Raw genomic sequence first — 27,442 nt, forward strand, 5'->3', positions numbered from 1 at the left:
AATATCAGAAGGAGAATGCTGCACAAAGAGAGGACTCCAGAGAGCTGCACTGGGCCCCCCCTAAGTATTCAGCTGAGTTTAGATCAGTGCATGTGTGGGAGGATAATATCCTAGATTGAAGACAGAACTACTTGAAAGGATTAGAAAGAGGAATCCTTGAAACTCACACAAGGCCAGGAAAGGTGCCTGTTCCTACCAGCCAGAGTGAAAGATCTCATAGTTCCTAGGCCGTCGTACAGAGTACACAGAAGACCTAACCTCAGTAGCTGTGGATAGGGGGAGGGAATCAACTTTAGACTAAATACTGTCCTTGTTCCACCTAACAAAGCTTAAATGCAAGACCTGAAAGGGTTAAACTGCTTCCAAGAAGCTTAAATGTGTTCTATAACAAAATTTAAGAATATATATATAGGAATACAAAAATATCCAGCACCCAATTAAAAATTACCAGGCATGCAAAGAAGTAGGACATTAAGGCCCATAATGAGGAAAAATATCAATCAACTGAACCTGACCCGGAAATGATGCATATGATAGAATTAACACACAAAAATAGTTATTATGACTGCATCTCATATTTCAAGAAGCTAGAAGAAAGACTGGGCATATTAAGTGTAGGTATATGAGGAATTTTAAAAAGAATGTAACTGAACTTCTTGCAAAAAAAACTACAATGTTTGAGATGAAAAATACACTGTATATGATTAACAGTAAATTAGACATAGCAGAAAGAAAGATTAATGAATTTGTAGAATAGCACTAGAAACCATCCAAAATGAAACATGAAAAGAAAAAAGACAGAGTATCAGTGAGCTGTGAGACATCTCAGTGGCCTAATATACAGTCTCCAAAGGAGAAGAAAGAGATGGGGAACAGACAAAAATATCTGAAGAAATAATTAATCAATAGATTTCCAAAGTTAACTAAAACCATAACCCACATATCTAAGAAGCTCAATGAACCCCAAGCACAAGAAAGTAGAAAATAATTACACCAAGCACATCACCTACACCAGCAACAAGAAATGTTAAAGGAAGTGTTTCAGACAGAAGGAATGATACCAGATAAAATTTCAATTTACACAAAGGAATGAAGAGCACCAGAAATTGTCACTATGTAGATAAATACAAAAACTTCCATTTTTATTATTTAAATAAGTTTAAAAGACAATTCACTGTTTTACAACATATTACAGGATTTACAACACATGTAGAAGTAAAGTGTATGTATGCTAACAATAGCATAAAACCTGGGAGATTACTATATGTGAGGTGGTATAATATCATTTGAAGTTAGTCAATGATAAAAATTAAGAATTATACTATAATAGCACAACAAAAAGTTATAGTTAATAAGCCAGTAAGAGAGATAAAAAGAAATCATAAATATACACCTGTACATCGTAAGGAACTAGAAAACAAAGAGCAAACTAAACACAAAGCTAGCAAAAGGAAAGAAAAAACAAAAGAGTGGCGATAAATAAAACAGAGAATTTGAAAAAGTCAATGAAACTGTCTTAGTCAATTTGGGCTGCTATAAAAATTACCATAGACTAGCTTAAACAACAACAACAAAAAAATTCTTTAAGGAATTCCTTTAGTTTTATTATTTATTTATTTATTTATTTATTTTTGGCTGTGTTGGGTCTTTGTTTCTTTGCAAGGGTTTTCTCTAGTTGCAGCAAGCGGGGGCCACTCTTCATCGCGGTGCGCGGGCCTCTCACTATCGCGGCCTCTCTTGTGGAGCACAGGCTCCAGGCGCGAAGGCTCAGTAGTTGTGGCTCACGGGCCTAGTTGCTCCGCAGCATGTGGGATCTTTCCAGACCGGGGCTCGAACCCGTGTCCCCTGCATTGGCAGGCAGATTCTCAACCACTGCGCCAACAGGGAAGCCCAACAACAAAAATTTATTTCTAACAATTCCAGAGGCAAGAAATCCAAACTCAGGGTACCAGTATAGTCAGGTTCTGTGAGAGATCTCAAATCAATGATCTCAACTTCAACTGTAAGAAACTAGAAAAAGAAGAGCAAATGAAATCCAAAGTAAGCAGAAGAAAGGAAACAATAAAGATCAGAGCAGAAATCAATAAAACAATAGGGAAAAAAATCAATGAAACCGAAAAGCTGGTTATTTGAGAAGACTAATAAAATTTATACACCTGTACTCAGATTGGCTGGGAAAAAGAAGTTACAAATATCAGGAATAAGAAAGTAGACATCACGGGCTTCCCTGGTGGCACAGTGGTTGAGAGTCCGCCTGCCTATGCAGGGGACGCGGGTTCGTGACCCGGTCCCGGAGGATCCCACATGCCACGGAGCGGCTGGGCCCGTGAGCCATGGCCGCAGAGCCTGCACGTCCGGAGCCTGTGCTCCGCAACGGGAGAGGCCACAACAGCGAGAGGCCCAAGTACTGCAAAAAAAAAAAAAAAAAGAAAAGAAAGCAGACATCACTACAGATTTTATACATCTTAAAAAGATAATATAGGAATATTATTAACAACTTTATGCCCATATATTCAAAAACTTAGATGAAATGAATAAGTTCTTTACAAAACTGAGTCTATTAAAGCTCAGTCAAAAAAAATAGACAATCCAGATGGCCTTATACGTATTCAAAAGACTGAAGTTGTAACTTAAAACATTCCCACAAAGAAAATTCCAGGCCCAAATGGCTTCATTGGGGTATTCTATGAAACGTTTAAAGAAGAAATAATGTCACTTCCACATAAACTGTTCCAGAAAATTGAAGAGAAGGGAAACTCTTCCCAGTTTATTCCATGAAGTCATCATTACTCAAAACCAGACAAAACATTACAAGGAAATAAAGCTACAGTCTAATATCTTTCATGAATATAGATGTAATAATTCTTAAAATTTTAGCAAATCAAATCAAACAATATATAAAATCATAACCAGGTGGAGTCTATCCCAGAAATTCAAGGTTGGTTCAACACTGAAAACTCACCATATCAACAGAATACAGAAGAAAAACCATATGATCATCTCAGTCAATGCAGAAAAAGAATTTGATATAATACAACATGTATTCTTTTTTTTTTTTTTTTTTGCGGTATGCGGGCCTCTCACTGTTGGGGCCTCTCCCGTTGCGGAGCACAGGCTCCGGACGCGCAGGCTCAGCGGCCATGGCTCACGGGCCCAGCCGCTCGGCGGCATGTGGGATCTTCCCGGACCGGGGCACGAACCCGTGTTTCCTGCATCAGCAGGCGGACTCTCAACCACTGCGTCACCAGGGAAGCCCGAACATGTATTCTTGATAAAAACTCTCAGCACGCTAGGAATACAAGGGAATATTGCATGATACTACTACACCAGCGGTGCTACACTAGGAATACAAGGGAACGTCCACAACCTGATAGCAGAGCATCTATGAAAAACCTACAGATAACATCATATATAATGGTGAAAAAAACAATGCTTTCCTCCTAAGATCAGAAACAAGACAGGGGGCTTTCCTGGTGGTGCAGTGGTTAAGAATCTGCCTGCCAATGCAGGGGACACAGGTTCAATCCCTGGTCCAGGAAGATCCCACATGCCGCAGAGCAACTAAGTCCGTGCACCACAACTACTGAGCCTGCACTCTAGAGTCCGCGAGCCACAACTACTGAAGCCTGAGTGCCACAACTACTGAAGCCTGTGCGCCTAGAGCCCATGCTCCGCAACAAGAGAAGCCACAGCAATGAGAAGCCCGTACACCGCAACGAAGAGCAGCCCCTGTTCACCACGACTAGAGAAAGCCCGCGCGCAGCAACGAAGACCCAACACAGCCATAAATAAATAAATAAGAAACAAGACAGGGATGCCTGCTCTTACTAGTGAGGTCAACATCACACTGGAGGGTTTAGCTAGCACAGTAAGACATGAAAAAGAAATAAAAGGAATGCATATAGGAAAGGAAGGAGTAAAATTGTCCTTATTCTGACAACATGATCATCTACATAGAAAATCTGATAAAACCTACAAAGTATCTACTAGACCTAATAAGTAAGATTGCAGGATATAGGATCAATACACAAAAATAACTGTGTTTCTATGAACTTACAATAAGCAATCAAAAATTGAAATTCAAAAAATGCCATATAGCAATAAATTGATATATTCAACAACATAGATGAATCTGAAAATAATTGTGCTGAGTAAAAGCCATATCTAAAGGAACACATACTCTATGATTTCATTTATATAAACTTCTAGAAAATGCAAACTAATCTTTAGGGAAAAAAGCAGATCAGCGATCGCCCAGGGACTAGGACGGGAGTGGGGGGGGGGTCCAGTTGGAAGCAGTGGGAGGGAAGAATTAGAAAGGAGCAAGACTAAGCTTTGAGATAATAAATATGTTCATTATCTTGATTTGTGGTGGTTGTTTCATGTGTGTCAAAACTTATCAAATTGTACATTTTAAATATGTGTAATTTATCGTATGTCAAAATTTTTAAAGGACATTTTTCAGTTTTTAAAGCAGGCTTTGGGCAGGTTTTGTTTTTTGCTTTTTGTTTTTTTAATCTTCCCCTTGGTAGCTCACCTTTTTTGTATCTCGCATTTGATCCTGGGTACTTTTTCCTATTGGGAGGAAAAAAATAACACACATAACACACCCAACTTCCGAAATATTAACCTTCAATCTAAAACTGGTTTTCTTTCACACATTTCCCTTTACAACTTACCTTGGCACCTTCCCTGTTATTCAATTCGTCTCAGCTACTAGGGGTGTTGATGGGAGAGAGCTGGTTTCTAAGGTAACAACAGACAGGAAGTTACCACGCTTCGGAGGCTGGAGTGCACACCTGAGAGGTGACACCATAGACAACGCAGACCTCCCCTCAGTGGGAATTAAGGTGAGAAGTCCCTTCTCCACTGAATGCCTTGAGATCCTCAAAAGTGATGAGGGAGCAAATTTCTGGGGGTGATATCTCAAGGGACACTGAGAAGGGAGACAAAGACGTGAGAGCACTAAGATAAAATTTGCTGTTCACTGCATCATGGGAAAAATGACTCTCTGGAGAGCTGAGGAGTTAAACCGCTGACCTCTACTACCAGATCCACCCTCCCCAGTTTCTCCTCAATAAGCCCTGCACCTCTTCTTTCTGATAAGCTTTTGTCTGTGCGTTGTTCTTTGTTTTGGTTTGGTTTTGGTTTTTGGGGTTTGTTTTTTTTTTCACCAGTGCCTGTAACATACAGCCAGTACAGTTGACAGTTAAGCATAGACTCTGGGGCCAAACTGCCTGTGTCCCCAGCTCTGTGACCCTGAGCAAGCTACTTTAGCTCTCTGAGCCTCTGTTTCCCATCTGAAAATGAGGATAATAACCACCTCAAAAGGTTGCTGAGACGATCTAGTGGTTAATACTCATAGTTTGTTTAGAACAGTATTTACATAGTAAGCACTATGTATGTTTTGGGTATTATTATTTGATATTTCTTCATATTAAAATTTTATTGGGAACTCAACAGGTTGAATGATCAGAATGTTCTGAGTGACAATGAAATGATATCTGTAATAGAGGTTTAATATTGGTTATTCTGGCTACCCAGAAGTATTCTAGAGAAATCTAAATCAGCTAAAACATAAACCATAACATTTTCTCACCCTTAGGACTAAACAATATCTTAATTAAGCAAGCCTCTCCGCATCATTTTTCCAACTGATAAAGGTTGAAGAGGGATAAAGGTCTTCAATAAACAGTAGCACTGTCCCTCCATTGGTGATTCTATTTGCTAGGCCTGTCTCCTAACAGCATCCCAGAAGCAGAATGACTGAAACCTGGAGTCCGTCTTTCTAGACTTTACTCCTGGTTTGGGCTGAGGCTGTCTCTGCATGAAAAAGTTGCTTCTCTAGAACTCACACTGGGAACCATTCAAGTTTCTCCATCACAGCTCTCCCTCAGCTATGCAATTAGTTTCTAGACTCCCTCTCAACACACACACACACACACACACACACACACACACACAAGTTTTTTCCTTTGCTTCTCTCACCTAAAAATGAGGAGGTATGAACTCAAGCCTAAATGTATCAAACTAATGGGATTTCATGCAAATTACCTAAAACTTCTCTGTGCCATAGTTTCCTTAAGTGTAAATAAATTTACCTAACAACTAATGAACATAACAATGAATGCCCTACCTATCCCACAGGATGTTGGGCAGAGAGGGTTCATTTATTAATAGAGCTCTTGGAAAAAAGGTAAAAGGACTCTGTCGATTCAAGATATCACTTCTTAACGTTTATCCTGATTTTCCTGCCCAACAATCTGTAGTTTACAGAGCCCATGCTTGACCTTACTTAATCCTTACAACCTGCAAACAGCAGGTCACAAAGCTAGAAAGGAATACAGCCCCAAACAATCTCTGTTCTTTGGATTCGTAGTCTAGTGCTCTTTTCATTAACCAACAGCTGCTTCCAGATTCCTACAACCTAGTCTGTCTTGGGTACAATATATTTTTTTCCCTGAACTGAGACTGCAGTTCACTTAAATGACCAGCTAACTTCAGGGAGTTCTATCCTGCTAAGGCCACCCCCCCCCCATCCCCACAGTCTTCAAAGTGGAGTATACAAAGAGATACACTGCTCTGCAAGAGGAAAATATTTAAGTGCATTCACAATAGTATTTAACAATAGTAAAAATAACTATTTAAGCTTTATATTTTTATTATTATTTATCTTTAATATACGGTGTGAGGCCTGACCTAGCACTCTCACCGGGTCACTACTTCAGAGGTCATCTGTCACGTGCAGTATGTGAGATGTTTCCAGGAACCCGCAGTAATGCCACACACAGTTCAGACATTCAGTTTATAATGTATGCCATCCACTGGATGAAAATAAGCCTCTTAATTGCTACAAACTTTACAATTTTTAGTAAAGACAGGGAAAATGACCATGAAAATTCTTGTTCTGCTGAGATTCATTGGTTATCTCCTGGGAGAGGCCTAAAAAGAGATATAGAACAAAGCAGGGATACACATTTTTATTTTACAAAGTTTTATCAAAAATGGCTGGCAAGAGTATACTATCTAGCACTTATTTTCAAAAACAAAAAACAACAAAAATCCACTTAATCTGTCCCTCCAAGGTGAAGATGACAGTCTATTAATTAGTGGGAAAGTTACTGCTTTTCTAAAGAAACTCATGCTTATTGAGAAAGCATTTGGAAAATGCCTGGCTGAAATGGTTCCAAAACTGTTACTTTAAAATTTATTTTTGGGTGGCACTGCATGGCTTGCAGGATCCTAGTTCCCTGACCAGGGATCAAACCCGCACCCCCTGCATTGGAAGCTGGGAGTCTTAACCACTGGACTGCCAGGGAAGTCCCTGTTATTTTTTTAATCACCAAAAACAGTGTATTTCACCTGTAAAACTTTTGTCTGCACACTTGAAAACTAAGAAACAAAAATTTTAAATCTGTTTAAAAAATCTAAACGATACTTCCAAGGGGGTTCGGACCCATTTGTTAAAAATATAAAATGTAAAACCTTCCAGTCACTCAAGAGGACTGATTGACTTAAGCTGTAAATTTACTAGTTGAATTTCAATTAAAAGCCTTTGCCTCGTGGTGAATGGGATAGGAAGATGAGTTATCATAATTTAATAAATGCAATCAAGAATGCACTCCTTCTGCTTGACTCTACCTCTTTGACAAGCATCTTTTCCAGTCATGACAGCCATTAACTTCCACTAAAAAGTACGATTTTAAAATGCACTTCACCTTTATTTTGATCTTTTAATATTTCTACTCTAGAGCAAGATTTATAACATATGTAATAAAATACATGTAAATAATTGTTTAAAAATATTACATAGATTAAGAAAGCATGATAAGAAAAATGTTTGGTGACCACTGGTCTATCACCATAGAACAAGTGTCCACATTTGGGAACATCATTTTTGCAGGTAGTATAGGAAGGGAATAAGCAACAAAGTCAGTAGAAATTTGAACTGTGGTGCCTCAGATTCCGGGCAGACCACCTGTCTTTGGGGATTCTGGCCTAGGGGTTGGTGGAGATGAAGTGAAGTTCTTTTATTTACCAACTTGTACCTGGGATAATTCAGAGGAAGGTTCTAGTTCATTCTGGGTCCTCAGCGGATGCTTGTTAGTTTCTTTTTCCTCTTGCTGTTTGCAAATTCATCACTTCTAACACTGCTGGGGTCACTCAGATCCCTCTTTACTGCTTATGGATGTGTGTGGGTAAATACACATATACGTGTATTTTCCCCCAGAACAATCAAGGTGGTGTGGAAGGGAGAGAACATATGCAAACACACCACCTCCGCAGGGTATTTTACAATAGCATTTACCCAGGCAAGAAGACAAAGTTCACTCCCCAGTCCTAATGAAAAAATTTCCTTTTTGTCTTAATTATTTTTAACCATAACGCTTGGGACCTTCTGACTAATGTCATGCTACTTGGAAAGATTTAGAAACCGTGAATCTTTGAGAGGGGGTTATGAAAATAGAACTGTCCTTGAAAGGATTTTCCATCGAGTTCAAAAACACTTTACCCAGCCTGATATTAAGATGCCCAAACAACCGGAGCGGGAAGAGCAGAAGGGTCTCTTCCCGCAGTGTCGGTGGGTGTTAGAAGTGAGGAGGACCACCGAAACGGGAGGAAAAGGTTAAAAGAGCTCCTGGCACCCAGGCAGGGGGCCGCGACAAATTTTTGAAAAATAAGATGAGAAAAGAGGTGGAGGTAGTGTGAGCAGAGGCGGTGGGAGAGCAGGCGTTAACGATGGTGAACGCAAAAACCAGTCCACGTGGGGAGGGGGCCTAGGAGCGCCGGGCACCGCAGCAGGGTGGGAAGAGGGGGAAGAAACAAAGGTCAGGTCTTGAGCTCAGGGCAGTAAAAGGGGGAAAAGCACCTAAGGGAAAGCAGCGAGAAGGCGGCCGGGGTGGTGACGGCGGCGGAGGCGGCGCCGTGTGACTCGCGGGGTCCGGGCCGGGGTCGCCGGCGAGCCAGGCCGGGAAAAGCCAGGGATCCGGCTAAGCTCGGGATCGGCTAGGCCGCACCGAGGGGCAGGGCCAGCGACTGTGGGGCCGCGGAGGGGACCCGCCGAGAACCGGCGGCGAGGGGTCGCGTCGGGGTAGAGCGCACACGGAGACCTAGCGAGGTGCCGGGGGGCGGGAGCCGCGGCCTCAACACTCAGGGAAGGGAAGGGCGGTCGGCTTCCCGCCCCCGCCCCTAGCCGCGGCGTGAGGGGAAAGGCCGGCGGGCAGCGCTGGGAGGAGGAGCCTGCGGCCCCGCCCCCGCCGGAGCGAGGGAAGGAGAAAGGCTCGCGGGGAAGGAGGAGGGAGGGCAGCGCGGGGAGGGGGCGGCCGGCCGGGCCTGCGCCCGAGCGAGCGGCGAGCCGGGGGGGAAGGGGCCCGGAAGGAGGCGAGCGCGGCCGCGACGCCGGGAGCCGGACGCCTGCCCGTGCCGGCCTGCCGCCGCCGCCGCCGCCTTCCCTGCCTGCGCCCGAGCCCGGAGTCCCGCCGCCGTCGAGACCGGAGCGCGGCGGTCGGGCGTGGGGCGAGCGGGCGAGCGGGGCCGGGAGCCGGAGGCCGCCGGCGGTCCTGCGCCAGGCACGGTGGGCTTCTGCCTGCGGGATTAGGCGAGGGGCGGAAAGGGAGGAAAAAGAGAGGCCGAGCGAGAGAAGCCAGGCGATCGGATTGTCCAGGAGGCTGGTGTGGAGGAATATCCCACCTCGAACTCAAATCCACAATAATAATCCAAACTATTAATAATAAGGGAGCAGTTTTTCTGGCCAGGCGAGAGGGAGAACAGGGGGAACGGGAAGAAGCGAAATCTCCGTTTCATGGAGGCTGAGGCAAGAGAAAATTTCGGATCCTGGATGTGGAGGAGCAAAACAGAACTAACTCAGGAAATTGTCTTTCAGAAAAAGGCCGAACCTAGGCTGGGAGTCAGGCTGGGGTAGGTGGAGAAACCTGCAAGTTTAAAGGAAAAAGAAAAGGAGAATATTTTCAGAGATTTTTCTCTGGTTTGTGGTATTGCTACCATTTTAAAGGTAAAAAGCATTGCATTTCAGGTGTTCTTTGATTTTTTTTTTTTTTTTGGTGCGATTGGCTCATTTAAGAATTTCAAAACCTTTCATATAAAAGCTTTTTTTAAAGGAAATTCATAATTTTGGTTCCCAGGGTTGCACTGGACTAGGAAGGAGTTCTGTTGTGTACATACTAGTGTATGGTTTTATTTATTTTTTTACTGTGCAAATCAGCTGGAAGATTTTTTCCAGGTGTCAATTTGGATTTTTTTTTTTTTTTTTTTGGTCCCTCAGTATATTTGTTGTCGTTTTAAGCATTGGAGACCAGAGCATTATTTTTTCCCCCTTTGGAGCTTGAGGCTGTCTTGCCAACAGAAGGACAGCTAGGAAAACTAGATTAAAAGGATGGTTTTTATCTGTATTTTGCAGTTAAGATTGATATTTTGAAGGCACATTCTTTCTGTGATTTTTTTTTTTTTTTAAGCCCATAGCGCTAACCTTGAAGAGATTTGTGGTTGGGTTTTTGGTTTCTAAGAAGGTCATAGTTTTTTCTCTTCTTCTTTCGGGTTTTTTCTGTTGTTTTTTTTTAAGGGGGGGGAGGGGAAAAGGGGGCTAAGAAAGGAGACCATGTTAACTGGTAGAAGTAGAATGGAGCTTCAGTTACCAGGGTCCTGAGAGCTGGAAGAAAAAGGATTCTGTCTTCAAGTTGGGAGGCCATCCTCTCACCTTTCTTAAAAATTGCAAGCGATTCAGTCCTGATCAAGACATCAAAACTACAGGATTCTGGAACTGTGGAGACACTGAGAAATCATGAGTGTAAGGTTACCCCAGAGTATAGACAGGTAAGTTTGCTAATAATGTGGTTTTTCAACACTTACTTAAGGAAGGACTGGGAGGGAAAGTTGCATTTTGATAAAGCGTTTCAAAAGAAGGGTCTCTGTTGGGCTGTGGGAATTGGTGGGGTCTCTGGGGACTCTCTGGGCATGTGTGTTTATGTTCCCTCTGTGTGTGTCCATGTTCAAAACATATCTCCTGATTCAGTGTTTTTTAAGTATAAACAGTAGGCAGTGACGCCAGAAGTGGGGAAAGAGGGGGAAATGCTTTCCAGCCGCCTTTGACTTTTGCCAGGCCAGAGGCTGAATTTGAGTCCCTAACTTGCCAGCCTAAGGGTGGGAGGCGGGCACAGGCCTGGTCACGTGAGACCCCAAGGGTGATTGGGACCGGCTTTAGGTGTCGGAGCTGCTGGGGGAAGGGCCCTGGCAGGGGCGTGGGCCTCCACCGGCTGGTTGTTGTGGAATGGTGGGGCTTGGTGATGGGGTGGATCCCATTTCTAGAATGAGGAGGATGTTCTTGGCCTGAATGATGGGACAGAAACAGCCTTTGCACCCATACAGGTCTGGATTTTTACCGGTGGTTGATAATGGCCCCTAAAATGCATAGGTCAGCCCTAGAATTTCTTCCTCTCCAAGCTTGGGGTTTAATTGAAATCTGCCAAACAGCTGATGCGCTAGGTTAAATCTTCCAAGCCGTTTTTAATAAGCTTGACTCTGCAAAATGGGCCTTCCCTCTGCCTGGAGCCCGAAGGAGTTGCTTTAGGCTCTTAGGCCTAATGGGCAGAGGCACTGGCCCTTAGAGTCGGAGCACAGGATGCCCTCCCCCACCCACCTCCCCCAAGAGTCTGCCCAGTCGCCCCATCACTGGTAACACTACAGTTTACAACTTTGTAAGGTGTCTGCCTTTTCCCTTCCTCTCCTGCTCAACCTTTTCTCCTTGAGAGTCTTTAGGGTAGTTTTGTGGGTGCTGGATGGATGGTTGGTTGGAGGACTGAACAAGCAAATGGAAGGACTGGGCCTGGAAAAAAAAAATATTGGAGAGATAGGGAAGAATATTTGCAAGGGAACAATTGTTTTCTCCCTGTCCAGTTAACCTTTGATAATCCATGCTGATAATAATTTCTTTTGGGCTGTGGAATGTGGCCTAAAATGATACAATCTCTCTCTCTCCCAAACACTAATCTCTGTATTGCCTCAGAGTCCCGTTTAGATTAGTTCAGCAGTCCCCAGATGGGGACCTGACTTGGCAGTGGAGAGAAGGCAGATAGCCACAAAGGACAGATAGTATATGTGGCTGCTTGAACCTCCATCCCTTCCCCTTTTTGTTGGCTTCTCTCTAGTTTGACTCTTGTAAAGGGAGAACTGAAGCGTGTGTCAAGGCAAGAAGTTGAAATGGTTACATGGCTGCCCTTCTCTTTTCATCCTCTTGGAATTTGGGAATTAGCGCACTTGCCTTTTTGAGATTTGGGGGTGAACTGTTTCTCTGAATTCAGAGATGTGAGCAGATGGAATCCCAGGTGTTGGGGGTACAAGAAAAAGGCAATGAAGGTTCCTGGGCTATAGTGTAAGATGCTCCTCTGGGAGTTTGCATACCCTCACAGTCTCTCAGGATTTGTATAGCATGGTTTTTCTGAGTGCTTTCATAGGAATGTATCTCATTTGAGCCTCCCAATATTTCCGTGAGGCAGACGAATCAGAGGTTATTATTCTCATTTTACAGAAGGGGTGATTGAGGCTCACAGGGGATACCTGGCTAGCCCAGTGCCATCTTCCCTGACTATTGGCAGAATCTGGACTCAGTCGCAGGTCTTCTGGTTCTGAACCCGAGGCTCTTTCTCTTGCCCCACCCTGTCTAAGTAGGTTTGTATACTGGTCCTGTGGAATAGGGGCGGGGGCCCCGTTTTATTCTTTCTGGCAGTAGGGTAAGATGCTTTTCAGAACCCCCTTGCACTTGGGATAATGGAGCTTCGCAGGGTGAGAGTGTTCCTCACCTCTGCCACTACCCCAATTCTCTTCCCCATTAAAGGATCAGTTCTGGGACTTGGGTCCCCTTCACGGTATCTCCAGTTGTATTGGATCGTACCCCTTTAGCAGTAGGTTCATTCTATGGGCTATTTTGACATCTCAGATTCAAGACCCTGTGGATTTTAAGTAATTTACAGTTTTACACAATTTTACACCATACTGGAGAGATTGAGTGGAGGGATTTCAGATTATAGAGTCAGGGATTCTCTTTTAGTTTATCAATTTGCTGTTTAGAGAGCGTAGTGTAAGGTGCTGTGCTCAGTGTTTCAAAAAATTTAAGTATGCAGTTCTTGCTTACAAAGATCGTGCAATCTACTTGAGGAACTAGGAAAGGTTTAAGACTCCTGAAGACCACATAAAAGCAACACTGGACTATAAGCTCTGTAAAGGTAGGAACTGTGTTTTGTTTGCTCAGTTATAGCCTGCACGCCTGGCTTAGTGCCTTGCATGGGGTGAGTGCTCACTAAATATTTGACAAACGAATATTGGATTGAGTGAACATGTCAGCCTGTATAAATTCATCCGTTTCAGATTTTTCAACATTCATGTGTTAATTTCAAGTGTAGTCAAAGTAAGGCCAATTAGAGAAGGCTTCCTAGGTGATGCGTGTTTTCTAGGACACAAGCATGGAGGACCATGTCTATGGAGAGAGATTGTGGCTCGAAGAATAGAAGGCTGTGGAATATTTTTTTTTTTTTTTTTTTGCGGTACGTGGGCCTCTCCCGTTGCGGAGCACAGGCTCTGGGGCGTACAGGCTCAGCGGCTCCGCGGCATGTGGGACGCTCGCGGACCGGGGCACGAACCCGTGTCCCCTGCTTCGGCAGACGGACTCTCAACCACTGCACCACCAGGGAAGCCCCAGGCTGTGGAATATTTATCCAGCAGAGTCTTTAATCCTCTCTTGGGAAGTGACTTCTGGGTCCAAAGAAACATGAAGTATTTGCAGCTCATCTTGATCTTACCGTGTTAATCATTTGTTAGCGAAAGATGGGCTAAGTTGTAGCTGTTCATGTCCTTTTCAGTTTTTGTCCATGGACAATTTATTGCCTGTTAATGTGTGTTTGATATTGCAAGCAGAGGTAATAATACTGAATTATTTTTATAGGAATGGTAATGAGTTTTGCTAAGCCATCTATATCCATTTGCCTAATTCTCCATGGCAAATGTTGTTGAGATGGCCAGATGGGTTAGGAGTTTGCATCCATAAAACAGCTTTTCTCTGTTCAGAGATAGTTAGCTTATGTGAGGACCAAAGCAAATGGAGAAGTACTAGATTTAAGCTGAGAGTTCTTGGTTTGAGCCCTGGCATTCCCCTTAACTGTGTGATCTTAGGCAAATCACATGCCTCCTTTGGTTTCCTCATATGTAAGGCAATAGCTCATTTATATGAAATGCTTTCCGGTTCACAAACATTTTCACATAGCTTGCCATTTGAGGATTGTAACACTTATCGTGTCTTTCTCAACGGTGCTATTGAAAGGAGCAAATCAAATTAGATAGGGACTTCCCTGGTGGTCCAGTGGTTAAGAATCTGCTTTCTAATGCAGGGGACACAGGTTTGATCCTTGGTGGGGGAACTAAGATCCCACATGCCGAGGGGCAACTAAGCCTGTGTGCCACAGCTACTGAGCCCACATGCTCTGAAGCCAGCGTGCCACAACTAGAGAGCCCGAGCATCGCAACTACTGAGGCTGTGCGCTCTGGAGCTCATGTGCCACAACTAGAGAGAGAAGCCCGCACGCCACAACAAAAGATCCCGAGTGCCGCAACTAAGACCTGATGCAGCCAAATAAATAAATAAAATATTTTTTTAAAAAAACAACATTAAAATCAAATTAGATAATATATTTCAAATTGCTTTCTAAACCAAAACTCTATAACATTTAGATGGTAAACTCATGGATTTGATTTAACATCATGCACTACTTTCTGAACTGGCCCAAAACAAATTAAGAGTGACTGAAAGATCTTTCCATTGTTTTGAAGAATTTAACCAGAGCGAACAGGCATTTTTGTTGCAGAAGTGCATGAGGTTAGAAAGAAGGCATACTTTTCTAGTGGTCAGGGTTGGGTGATGATACTAGAATATGAGAAGGGGAAGGTTATTGAATCTCCTTCCCAGGAATTTTGATGAATGGGAGAGGCTTGAGCTACCTTGGCTTCCTTAGATGGGGATAGAAAGGATTTGTTTTATGATCTCTGGCTGTTCCTTGTTTTAGAAGCATATGACTTGCCTAATTCAGAATAAACGCAGAGCCAGCAACTGTTCCTTATCAGGGATCTGAATGTAACTTTTCCCTAGCCTGTAGCCTTTTTTTTTTTTTTTTTTAGAAGAGGCAAAATCTTTCATGAAGTGTATGGAGGAGGAGGGAGAAAAAGGCAGAGGAAGGAGGAAAGAGCCTTCAAGCTAAGGGGACGTTTGTAGAGAAGAAAAGCTGGTAGCCTAGGCTGAGGAGACTGGGCTTGTCTGAGAAGGAGGTGGGGGGAGGTTCGTCCCACCTCAGGCTCCCTCTTTGCACTTCAGGTTCTTACTGAGACCTGGGAACAAGAAACCCCCAGACATTCAGCTGAGTTTCTGCCTAGTTTCGAGGTTGGCCTCCCAGAACAGTGACAGGGATCCAGAACTACAAAGAGTAAGTCCCCTGAAATGCTGAGTCTTCTCCAGAATGTACCCTTGTGCTCTCCAGGCGTGAGATGAGAGATGGCAGTGGATTTGCAGATGAAACATTTGGTGATTAATCACCATTATGAGCAGGAAAAGGCTGAGCTTACCTTCACATACTCAAAAACATTTCTGAAAGAGCACCCTTTGATGAACAAATTGATTTAGCTTTTTTTTTTTTTTTAAATAGTCAGAGTCCCTTTTGTTCTGTTTAGGAGGGTAGACAAATGTGACAAGTTAAATGACAATGAGTTCATCAGAAATAAGAAAGATTCTGTGAAGGTCACATGGCTAATTCCCAAATTGGTATAAAGACAAAAGAGTTCTGGAAGCTTGCAACCTTCGTGGAATAGAGTTTGGAAACTTTTGGATAGTGTCTTTTGGATAGCAGTGATACTGCTTTAAAGATCTGGGAATCTGATGTATGTGAAAGGGCTGAATGCTGAAGTTCCATAAAACGTAAGAGGAATGGTTTTAATCTATACTGACTGAATTTGCTTCACATCTTCATAGTGGCACTGCCGTTAAAAATCCATTTTATTGGTTTATTATTTTTAAAACTTAATTTCAAGATTTGTCATGTGGTTTGGAAACCCTTTTCCCCATGGACTGTGCATTCTTCTTTCCTCAATCACCGTATTGGGAAAAGACCCAAGCATAGACCTGCTAGTGGCATCCAGGGTCACTCCTTTGCCCCATGGAGGGAAGCAGGACTACAGAAGTTGCAGATTGTGGTCTCAAAAGAAAAAAGTAATCATTACTTTATGAAAAGTTGTGTTAGATCCCCTATGAAAAGAGGTTTGGAGTCCTGATGGAAGACCCCCAGCATCCAAGTAAATAGATGAGTGAATTAGGGTAGCCGACTTCTCAGATTTGATTCCTTCTAGCTGTTATGTTCTTTGAGCCTCTGAAAACATAATGCCTGTGCCCTTTCTTTCAGTGAGCCAGGACTTTTTTTTCAGGAATCCTATCTGCCTTCCTGAAAACCAGTGAAAACGAAAGTTTGAAAAAACCAGGGAACAGAGCTGTCTGATGAAATGGGAGGGGAAAGTGGAAGAAGCACAGTGATGTGGAAGTGGAAGTGTGGGGAGAGACGGGGAAACCTGTGGCCCCCAATAAAATTGGAGTAGGATTTGGAAGACATTTTCAAGGCCTGGAAGAACACCCAGATTTATGGTCCTAAAACAGTTGGACAGATTTGAGGGGAAAATCACAGAAGTCTTAAGTCTTAGGGGATCCTCCTCTTCCCTTTCCTCTTGACTCCAAATAGGGCATCTCCTGAGCTGGTCCAGAAGGTTGAGGGGCTCCCATTTTCAGTGATCTCTTGTGGTTCCATGAGTTGAATAGTTGTAAATTCTTTTGAATCCCAATTTTTCCTTTGCTACAATTTTTTTTTTTTTTTTTTGGCTCCACTGTGTGGCTTGCAGGATCTTAGTTCCCCAACCACGACCAGGGATTGAATCCAGCCCAGTGAAAGCGCCGAGTCCTAACCACTGGACCACCAGGGAATTTCCTCCTTTGCTACAATTTAAGTCCATCTTCCTGTCTTTTACTTCTGATTTCAACATAGGCCCTAAAGTCACTGGTATCCCTCTGTCGTCCTCATTGACTTCTTCAGGATTCTCCTCATTCTAAAGAATAGCAAACTAAGACGTGAATGTGTGAGAAGGGGGCTTTGAAAAGTTAGGGTGAAGTGACTTCAGAGGCCTGATTTCCAGCACTTTGTCCTCCAGTGTTTAAAGCTACCATAAAATGGTGCAATGGGATCTATAGTCACCAGTCGTGGACTGGCATCAAATCACAGAGGGAACGGGGCCAATCTCACAACCTTCCAGATGATGACCTATGATCTGTGGCGCTTGCAATCAGTCGGTTGGACGGTAGATATTTATCAAATAGCTCCATGCACAGCTCAGTTCTTAGTGTTCTGATAGATAATTTGCAAGAATGTGGAGCTTACATTCTTGTTGGGAAATGTAATTAATGAAGCAACACAAAACAATAAAAAGGTAGTACATCATTACTGAATCTTGATGTAGACCAAAAAGGTACATTTAGAGACAAGTCGAAAGTTGGTGCTAGTGAGAAAAGCCAGGGGAGGGGTTGTTAGAAATTATTTAGGTTGAAGAAAGAGAGGAAGCTGTTTCAGACCAGGGGAACAACATAAGCAAAGGTTCTGGGGCAGAACCAAGCATTGGATAGTCTCAGGATGGTAAGAGTATTGGTCTTTGTAGAGCAGAGAAATTAGGTTGTCAAGGTGAGTATGGTGGGAGCGTGGGGGGGATAAAGGTATTCAGACCGGATGTGGTAGGAAAAAGGGAACCAGCAAGGTTTGTGTAATATATGGTGATAAAAGGAATGTTTAAGGAAAGAATTCTAATATTATTATGTAGGTGGGAAGAGAACAAAAGATAATGTGAGAACAAAGAAGGGTAGGATTTGAAAGACATTTTGGAAGGAAAACCAACAGGGTATGTATGTTAAGTCTGAATCAGATTTGGTTCCCAAGTTTTGGAGACTGGCTATTGCTAGAGAGATTAAGACCATCATTAAAAGTCATTCTGCCTCCCATTGGTACCCAGCAATTCACTGAACATAGCATATCGAATGATACTTATCTTGCTGAGGCCCTTAGGTTAGGCTGTTTCTACCAAATAGATTTAGAGGTCTTCAGTGCAGTCTTCTAAAGAGAGGGAGAGAGGCAGTGAGTTCTGAGAGCTCCCTTAGGAAATGGGGTCATGATTTGAGGAGATTAGCATATATTTGATATCCTGATTAATTAAGCATACCCCACTCCCCCGCTGCAGACCAAACTCCAGGGCTCAAGGGATATCTCTGCAGAAACCATCCTAGTAGCATGATTATAGAGAGTAACAGGACTTGAAGTGAGAAGAGCTTTGTGTGAGTCCCAGCTTTTCCGCTAACTAGCTGTGTGATCAGGACGATTTGTGTAAAAGCATTTTGTGAATTCTATAGTGCCAAACATTTGGTGAGCGTTGTTGAGGCATTTGGTTTGGCAAGGACCCCAGATTGGCCTGGACTCTCCTCAGCTGCGAGAAGACCTGTGCTTGGGTGCTGAGACCTGTGCTGATTCTAAACTGAGGACTGACAGGCATGGCTCTGGGAACATATTGAACAAACACAGGACGGTACTAGTTAAAAATAAGATGCGGAAGATCTCGTCCTAAGTCGATCCTTTTTCACTGGAAACCTTCTTTGCACAGTGTCTTTCCTTTCCAGCTCGAACTCCCCAGCTTGGGATCCATGCCTTCTTGCTTCAGTTCAGCCCACATCTCACTAATTGTAGGTCTTATTACTGTCCCCTACCATCCCGCTTCAGGTAGGCTAGCCTGTTTCCCAGGCCCACATCACTCTTTCCACATCTTTATATGAGTGTTCTCTTTCTCTCCCCAACTCCGGCTAGTCTTAATTCCTTCAGGGTGACCTTTTCTGGTTAATATCATCAAACTCTATAGTATATTTATATTATTCAACATTCCTTTTGCACATACATATAGCAATTGGACTCATTCTCTTTCGTATGTTGGTATAAAATACTTTATATAAAAGATCTAGCAGAATCCCTAGCACGTGGTCGACTATTATAAATAAATGTTGGTGCTCTTCCATTCTTTGCATGTTTTATGTTGGTTATTGTGTCTTATCCTGTTTCTCAGGGTTCAAAAGCGATGTCTCTTCATTTTTCTAGATTGTCTTCTCGTGCTCAGTAGAGTTCTCTCTATACGAGGTATACTCCTCCCTCAGTTACCTGACTTGAACTGTAGTTCATTCTTGACATTTCCAGTTCCCTCCATGCCTACCCAAGGGATTTCAAGAAAGCAACTCTAAACATTGCTGCTAGGAAGGGAGACCAAGAATTCCCCTTGTTCTTACTGGGTGCTAGGTCTTGGGCACTTGGTATTTCTTCTAGGGACAGAGCAGCCTTGTTGCGGTTGCTTGCCTTCAGCTTCTCCCAGCTCTCGGGGGGATTTCCCCATTGGCGGCCTGGTTTCCGGGCTGCTGTTCCCTGCAGGGGTCTGATGGGGCACAGGGCCCGCCCTGCCATTGTCCTGCCTGCCCCAGGCTGGCCCCATTCATTTCCCAGAGCACAGCCCTCAGAAGCTTCCTTCCAAGAGACTGCTGCTGCAGAGAAAGGCCACTGTTGTTCTGGGGGGAGGTGGCTGGAGAGAGTGTAGTAAATAGCTTTGTGAATGGGACCTTGTATGAGACTAAAACCGCAGACCCTTTTCTCCGAGCCCTAGGGATGGGGGCAGAAAACCACTTGGGCTTCAGTGGGTTCACAGGAATAGGGTCTGAGGTTTAGGAATACTCATGCTATCCCTCAAATAAGGGGATTGGTCCATTTAACAAGTCTTCACTGGCTGGTGCCCCTCAAGCCACTAGGATTCAACATGAATAAGTTGCTTACCCTGCCCTCTGGGAGCCTGTGGTGTTTTTTTTTTGTTTGTTTTTTTTGTTGTTGTTGTTTTTATTTAGCAGTACACGGGCCTCTCACTGTTGTGGCCTCTCCCGTTGCGGAGCACAGGCTCCGGACACGCAGGCCCAGGGGCCATGGCTCATGGGCCCAGCCACGCCGCGGCATGTGGGATCTTCCCAGACCGGGGCACGAACCCGTGTCCCCTGCATCGGCAGGCGGATTCTCAGCCACTGCGCCACCAGGGAAGCCGGAGCCTGTGGTTTTGTGTGGGGAGACGGCGGGCAAGCAGGAGTTGTATGATACCACCCTGAACTCTTCTGTGATATCAGTTGAAGCAAATGGGAGGGACAATAAAGAAACTTTCCTGGAGGAAGTGACCTTTAATTGAGGCCAGAAAATGAGAGCCAGGCTTGAGCGAAGGAAAGTCCAGGCAGGGGGAACAGCATGTACTGAAGACAGAAGAAAAGGAAGGACATGGTGTCGCGGGAGCTGAAAGTAGCTATGGTCTATAGCGAGACCTTGGAACAATTAATTAAATGAAACAGGAGCGTACAGGAGCTAGAGCCTGGGAATCATGTAATCCTCCCTATTAGGAGTTTTGGACTTTATCCTGAGAGCAGTGAAGCACCATTGCAAGACAAGTAGGGAGTAACATGGTAAGACAGGCTTTTAGAAAAACAAGATCACCCGACTGCAGTGTGGACATTTAAATTGAAAGAACAAAAGAATAGAGAGGGAGGACAAATTAGGAGCCCATTGTGGTAATCTGGGCAGGAGGTGAGGGTGGCCTCTACTAGGGAAGTGACAGTGGAGATGGAGAAAAATGAAGGATTAGAAGACTAAGTAGTTGGTTATGGGGTGGGGAGGGCGTGGAGGGGTGGGGGGCAAGGCTGACAGCCTTTTCCTTGGCTTGGGCTGGCGGGTGGTACTATTCAATGAAAAGGGGAACTGAGGAGGAAGAGTGTGATTGAGGGAAGGAGTCCCTTTTGGACATCATGAGTTTGAAGTGCCTGTGGGAGATCCCAGGGAAGCTGTTCGGTAGGTTGGCAGCTGGTTATACAGTCCTGAAGGTCAGGAGGGCGTGCTGGGATGTGGGTCATCAACATCTGGACCGAGTGGTGGAAGTGTGAGGCTGTCCAGGGACAGGGTGTAGAGTGAGAAGAGGGCCTTGGACAGAGCCCTGAGGGACACTGCATTCAAAGGTGAGGCAAAGAAAGAGGATCCCACACAAGAGACTGGTGGGGAGTGGCAGGAAAACAGGAGCCAGGGCAGTGTGGAATCTCAGAAATGAAGGGAGGGAGTGGCCAGCAGTGTCAAGTGCTCCCAAGAGGCAGAGGATGGAAAGGATAGAGAAGTGTCTGGATTTAGTAACTAGGAAGATTTTCATGGCCTTGGGGGGACGTGGGGAGGAGCCAGTTTGCAGTGAGTTTAAGAGGGAAGAGGCAGTGAGGAAAGGGTGATAGTCTGGTCAATTCTTTTATGAAGTTTGGTCAGAAAGAAGAGGAGAAAAAAATGGAGCCCCTTAGTCCCCATCAATAGGCCTTTGAGTTCATTTTTTTCCAGGTAGAACTAGGTTGTCTTAAGTCAGAGGTTAGCATACATCAGAGTCTGCTGTGGGACAGGCAGGAGGGGAGATGTGTGACAGGATTAAAGGAAAGATTAGACCCAAGAGAAGAAGTCAGTTTTTAAAGTAGGGGAGGACACAATTGACAGGGAGACAAAGATGGAAGGTTTATAAGGCCGAGATAAGAGTGCCATAATGATGGCGCTTCTTTGTATTTCTGCGGTATGATATGTAGTTTGCAAAGTGTTTTTGGTCTGTTATCTTATTGAGGTAGTCCAGGCAAGTATTTGCATTCCCATACTAGAGGTGGGGAAACAAGCTCAGGGAGGCTTTAATGATTTGCCTAAGTCTGTAAACTAGTAAACAATGGGATTGGGATTAAAAAAAAAAAAAAAGCTGTGTTTACGGAGCCCTAGCCTAGTGCTCTTTCCATTTTCCTGTCCCCCTGGCCAGGTTCACTGGTAAAAATGTGTAAATCTTTGAGGGAGCCAGACATCAGGTTTGCTTGACACAGGTGAAGGGTGTCCTCCAGGGAAAGAGATTGGTAAATCGGGAATCAAGTCGCTTGAGTATTTAATCTCTTCCCGATAAGCTTTCCTTGTCCATGGCCTCCCCATAGGACCTGAGGTTTGCATTCACTATCCAAGAGGAAGGAAACTTCCCTCCCTCTCTGCCTCCTGGTTGGTTAATGATGGGGAAAGAGTGGCACTCTGGGGCCGGGTAGGTTCAGTGACTTTGCGAAGAATAAAGTCTCAGAAGTGACTGAGCATTCTTCCACTAAGCAGTGTGGCACCTTTAAACTACCCAGGGGCCTTATCTGTGTGTACCCTGCAGTGCCTGGACTGTGTAGTGAATGGATGCTCAGTAAAGTTTTACTAAATGAATGAATACAATATTTATTTATTTATTTGGCCACAGTGCACAGCATGCAGGACCTTAGTTCCCTGACCAGGATGGAACCCACACCCCCTGCAGTGGAAGCACGGAGTCGTAACCACTGGACCACCAGGGAGGACCCAGAATACAAGTTTTTAATTAACAGCTTTATGATATATAATTCGCATACTATAAACTTCACCACTTTAGAGTGTACAGTTCAGTGGGTTTTAGTATATTCACAGAGTTGTGCAACCGTCCCTATTATCTAGTTCCAGACAATTTTCGTCACCCCAGAGGACCTCGTATCCGTTAGCAGCCACTCTCCACACCACCCAACTAGCCCCAGGCAACCATGAATCTACTTTCTGTCTCTATAGATTTGTCTGTTCTGGACATTTCCTATACATGGAATCATATAATATGTGGCCTTTTGTGCCTGGCTTCTTTCACTTAGCATGATATTTTCCCAAGTTCATCCGTGTTGCAGCACATATCAGTACTTTATTCCTTTTTGTGGCCAAATAATATTCCATTGTATGGATATACTACCTTCTGTTTATGCATTCATCAGTTGACGGGCATTTGGGTTGTTTCCGCTGTTCGGCTATGATGCATAATGCTGCTATGAACATTTGTGTACAAGTTTTTGTGTGGATGTATCTCTTCATTTCTCTTGGGTATATACCTAGGGTGGGAGTTGCCGGATCATATGCTATGTCTGTGTTTAGCATTTTAAGGAACTACCAAACTGTTTTCCAAAGTGGCTGCACCATTTTACATTCCCACCAACAAACTGTGAGAATCCAGTTTTCCCACATCTTCACCAATACTTGTTTTTTTGTCTGTCTTTTTGGTTATAGCCATCCTAGTGGGTATGAAGTGGTACCTCATTGTGATTTTGATTTGCATTTTCTTAATGACGTTGAGCATCTTTTCATGTGCTTATTGGCAATTTGCATGTCTTCTTTAGAGAAATGTCTATTCAAATCCTTTATCCATTTTTTGTTTATTTGTCTTTTTTAATATTTATTTATTCATTTACTTATTTATTTATTTGGCTGCATCGGGTCTTAGTTGTGGCATACGGGATCTTCGTTGCTGCATGCAGGATCTTTCACTGCAGCCCTCGGGCTTCTCTAGTTGCAGCATGAGGGCTCTAGAGCGCACCAGCTTAGTTGCCCCGTGGCATGTGGGATCTTAGTTCCCCAACCAGGGATCGAACCCGTGTCCCCTGCATTGGAAGGTGGATTCTTAATCACTGGACCACCAGGGAAGTCCCTGTTTACTTGTCTTTTTATTGTTGAGTAATGGATACAGTTTTCAGCTAAGTCACTTAACCTCGCTAGGCCTCTCAGTTACATCAATCGTAAAATAGGAAAGTTGGATTTGATCTCTGAGATCCATCCAACTCTCATGTTAATCTGTGGAACTTCGGTCACTCCTTTAAGGTTCTACTCACCATGTTGCAGTACAGACTAGTTGTTAGGAATATGACTTTTGTGTCAGATAGACCTGGGTTTCCTGTTACTCCGTCCCTCTCAGCCTCAGTTTTTCCTTTTGGAAAATGAGAAAAAGTCTATTTCTCTCATAGGGTTCTTGCAAAAATTAAGTAAAAGTAATGCGTGTAAGGTGCTTAGCAAAATACCTGACATAGTTAAGAGTTCAGTATATGCTAGCTATTATTATTAACTCATTACTACCTCCTATCTTATAGTCTCTAGTTGGATGAGCCAGGTCCCCGTCCCTTAGGTGTGACTTAGCTATCCTGGTCATGGAGGCTTTGCACAGATCAGTATTGTTCAAAATATCCATTGCTGCATAACAAACCACCCCAAACATTGGCTTAACATAATACTAATTATTTGGCTCAGAATTCTGGGGGTTGACTGGGTTGAGCTAAGCAGTTGTTCCCAATTGGGATCTCTCAAACAGGTGCAGTTATATAGGGGCCAACCTGGCCTGGGCTTCAAAGCCTTCTTCACTGTGGCCCCTGTGTTGGGAAGACTCAAGGCAGCTGGGAGCTGAAACAGCTGGAGCTCCTCGACTCTCTCTGTGTCTCTCTGTCTCTCTGTCTGTCTGTCTGTCTGTCTGTCTGTCTGTCTCTGTCTCTTTCTTTTCCTCTCTCTGGAATCTCTGTAGATTCTCTTTCCACATGGTAGGGTGAGGGTAGCCAGACTTCTTACAGGGTGACTGAAGGCTCCCAGAGCAGGCATCCCGTGATATTTGCAGAGGCTGCATCACCCTTTATGAGCTAGCGTCAGAGATCACATAGTGTCAGTTTTGCCCTACTCTTATTAGTGGAGGGAGTCACAAAGGCCTGGCCAGGATTAGGGAAGGGATATGGACGCCACCTCCTGATGGGGAGTGGCATGAAGAATGGGAAATACTGTTGTGGTTACTTTTGGAAAATTCAGTTTGCCACAGTCACTTAATTTCTTTATGGTTAATTTTTGTCCCTCCTGTGCTTCAAATACCACTTCCAAACTTACTTCCTAGTGAAGTCTTACCTGATTAACTGCTTGATTCAGGTTTCTCCTTTTTCCTGTATCTCTCGCCACATAAATCCCTGTTGATTTTTATGTCGTATCTGCTTATCTTTTCTGTCACCTGTAATACTCCTGTAGTACTTACAACTGAGCTCTGTGCCCTTTAAGTGGTGCCAGCTAGTGCCCTAAATTCTCCAACTGGGGTTTTTCCAATAACTTTAATCGGCTGGTGTTCAAGTGTTGACTGGTTCTCTCTTGGTTAAAAGTTCTTGCAACTTTTCAGACTTACTAAGTGCTAACTCTAATCCATCTGGCACTGTAGGGAAACCCAAGTCCTACACCCTTTTGTTCTCTCATATGACACTACATCCAACCGTATAAGTATATAGAAGGGTGGATAGGGGAAGATCCGGAATAACAACTGGGGTTTGTCCAGCACTTTACTATTTTTTGGAAAGTGCTTTAACAGTCATTCTTTCTGATATATACTTATTACAGTTATTTTTCTCCTTTATATACGAGAACACGGAGGCTCACGGGAGTTGAGACTTGAAATCACAACTGTAGTGAACCTAGGTCCCTGGCTCTAAATCCTGGGCTTCCTCTCCTTGGTTGAGGAGGGTGTCTGGTTTGGGCCCTGTTTAACACTCTTAATCACCCAGAGCTCCGGGGAGCCCCACAGGACTGATCTCAGAAATCGCTTTCCACCTCCTAGTCTTTGCTGAAGGAGGTAAACGCAGACAAAATCTACCATTCTAGCCCTACCTTCTCTGTAACAGCCATACAGTGATCTGGGACTCTGAGCTGTGTTTTCCTCCCATGGTCTCGCCTCTGCCGCTTTTATTCTTTACACCAGAGGTTGAGTTCCTTGGGAGCCCTGTGAGCTCGGTTACTTTGGAAAAGGATCCTCCCAATTGGGGAAAGTGTGTGTGTGTGTGTGTGTGTGTGTGTGTGTGTGTGTGTGTTTTCGTGTGTTTTCTAGCAGGAGGGTCTGAGAAATAGTGCTTATAGGCTAGGAAGCATGGAATGGGCAAAAGGATGGGAAGGTAGCTAGAGAAGATAGAAAAGAATACCTCCCAAAGTGGTTAAAGTTCTCTTGTCTTCAGTTGAGGGAGAGTAAAGTCAGATGCAAAACTGATGCTTTCTTTGCATCTGACCCTGCTGGTGATCTGCCAGTGCCTCCGAATTGATACTTGTGTCATCAGGGGCTCTTGACTGAGAGTCTGCTTCATTTCATTTCCTGTCTTGGTGATCCAATGCTTGGGGAGTTTTATTAGGGTACTGTTGGAAGAACTAGGACACAAACCAGACGAAGGAAAAGAACCACTTAATATAATAATCCTTGCAGTACCAACCATTTATACAGTGCTTTTATTCCTCAAAGCACTTTCCATCTATTGTTGTACTCTAACCTCACTATATACTTGTGAGGAAGAGCCTAGGGCATGAGGGAGGCATCTCTCTTCATCTGGCTTAGTTTCTGTTTCTTCCTCTCCCTCCTTGGAGGTGGGTTCCCCCAGGACACACTGTTTCGATAGCTCTTTCCAGCTTTTGGAATTGCCTCCCTTCTGATACAACTTAGCTCCTCCGTCTTTCCCCTGAATGGGGTGCCTTCCCTCCCTGGTGTTTATTAACAGGGGAGCCTGCTCATCTGTGTGGCCGTCCTGTCTGTCACCGTCAATCTCATGGAGAGCCTTTTATATGAAAGCTACAAGATTAGAAAATAAATTGGCTGAGGCAGGATTACTGACTCAGAGGGCTAGGAGCCCACAGCTTCAGGAGGGCATGGAGAAGGGGTGGTGAGGAGGGAAGGATGAGATAACAAGCGGGCAGCATGAATCCCACTGGAATCTGAGGTTCTTCTTCCCTCTGTACCAGATTTATCCCCCATCTCATTCTGGCTGCCATCGTCTCCATCAGCATCTACTCCTGCCCTGTATTATGTGCTTACCCCTCTTCTAGATGCCTTGGGGAAGCTAATGGAGACTAGTGGTCCCTGACTTTAGGGAACCTAAAGGCTAGTTGGGAAGACACCTGCAAAAGATCTAAGCGCCCTTAAGCAGCAAGGGTGGAATAAAGGCCTCACAGCTCACAGCCAGGGAGCTTACTGGCAGCTTGGTAGAGAGATAAGGAATCTCCTCTGCTTCCTGATTTTACCTTCGAGTCTTATTTGGCAATTAATTGACTTCAACAAGAAATGTGTATTGATCCCAGGTTGGTATGTGAGCATTGTGCTAGAGGTTATGGGGATTTAATACTTACAGGCAGACATTTAACCTGAGATATGTGTTCAAAAAATACGAAATGAATAATAAAGGAATAGTCACTCAAGATGCCATAGAAGTGACGTATCTGATGCACCTTTTAAAAGATTTTCTCTGGTATTACGAATAGACTAGGGGTTCAAGAGAAAAGCAGGAAGGACTATTGAGCTCTTGCAGTAATCTAGGCAGGAGATGATGGGCATAATTACTGAGTTAAAAATCGCTACTGTTTTTACTGTGGCACAGATACAAACATCTTTTTTTCCCCCGTAACCAACAGACTGTGCTTTTATTTTTAAAATT

General features: G+C 44.0%; 1 protein-coding gene across 1 annotated transcript in view; it reads left to right on the forward strand.

Moving 5' to 3' along the window:
• Positions 1 to 27,442, forward strand: part of ARHGEF11 (Rho guanine nucleotide exchange factor 11) — a 147,819-nt gene that overhangs the window by 26,017 nt on the left and 94,360 nt on the right. Inside the window, exon 4 of the mRNA XM_089907299.1 lies at positions 9,096 to 9,574. Coding sequence (XP_089763425.1) covers positions 9,096 to 9,574 — 479 coding nt within the window. The remainder of the gene's footprint in view (positions 1 to 9,095; positions 9,575 to 27,442) is intronic.

This window comes from Delphinapterus leucas, chromosome 1 (genome assembly GCF_059928025.1).
Source record: "Delphinapterus leucas isolate spDelLeu-1000000601 "Yukka" chromosome 1, BTC_Dleu_Yukka2, whole genome shotgun sequence".
In the NCBI taxonomy this organism is placed as follows: domain Eukaryota; kingdom Metazoa; phylum Chordata; class Mammalia; order Artiodactyla; family Monodontidae; genus Delphinapterus; species Delphinapterus leucas.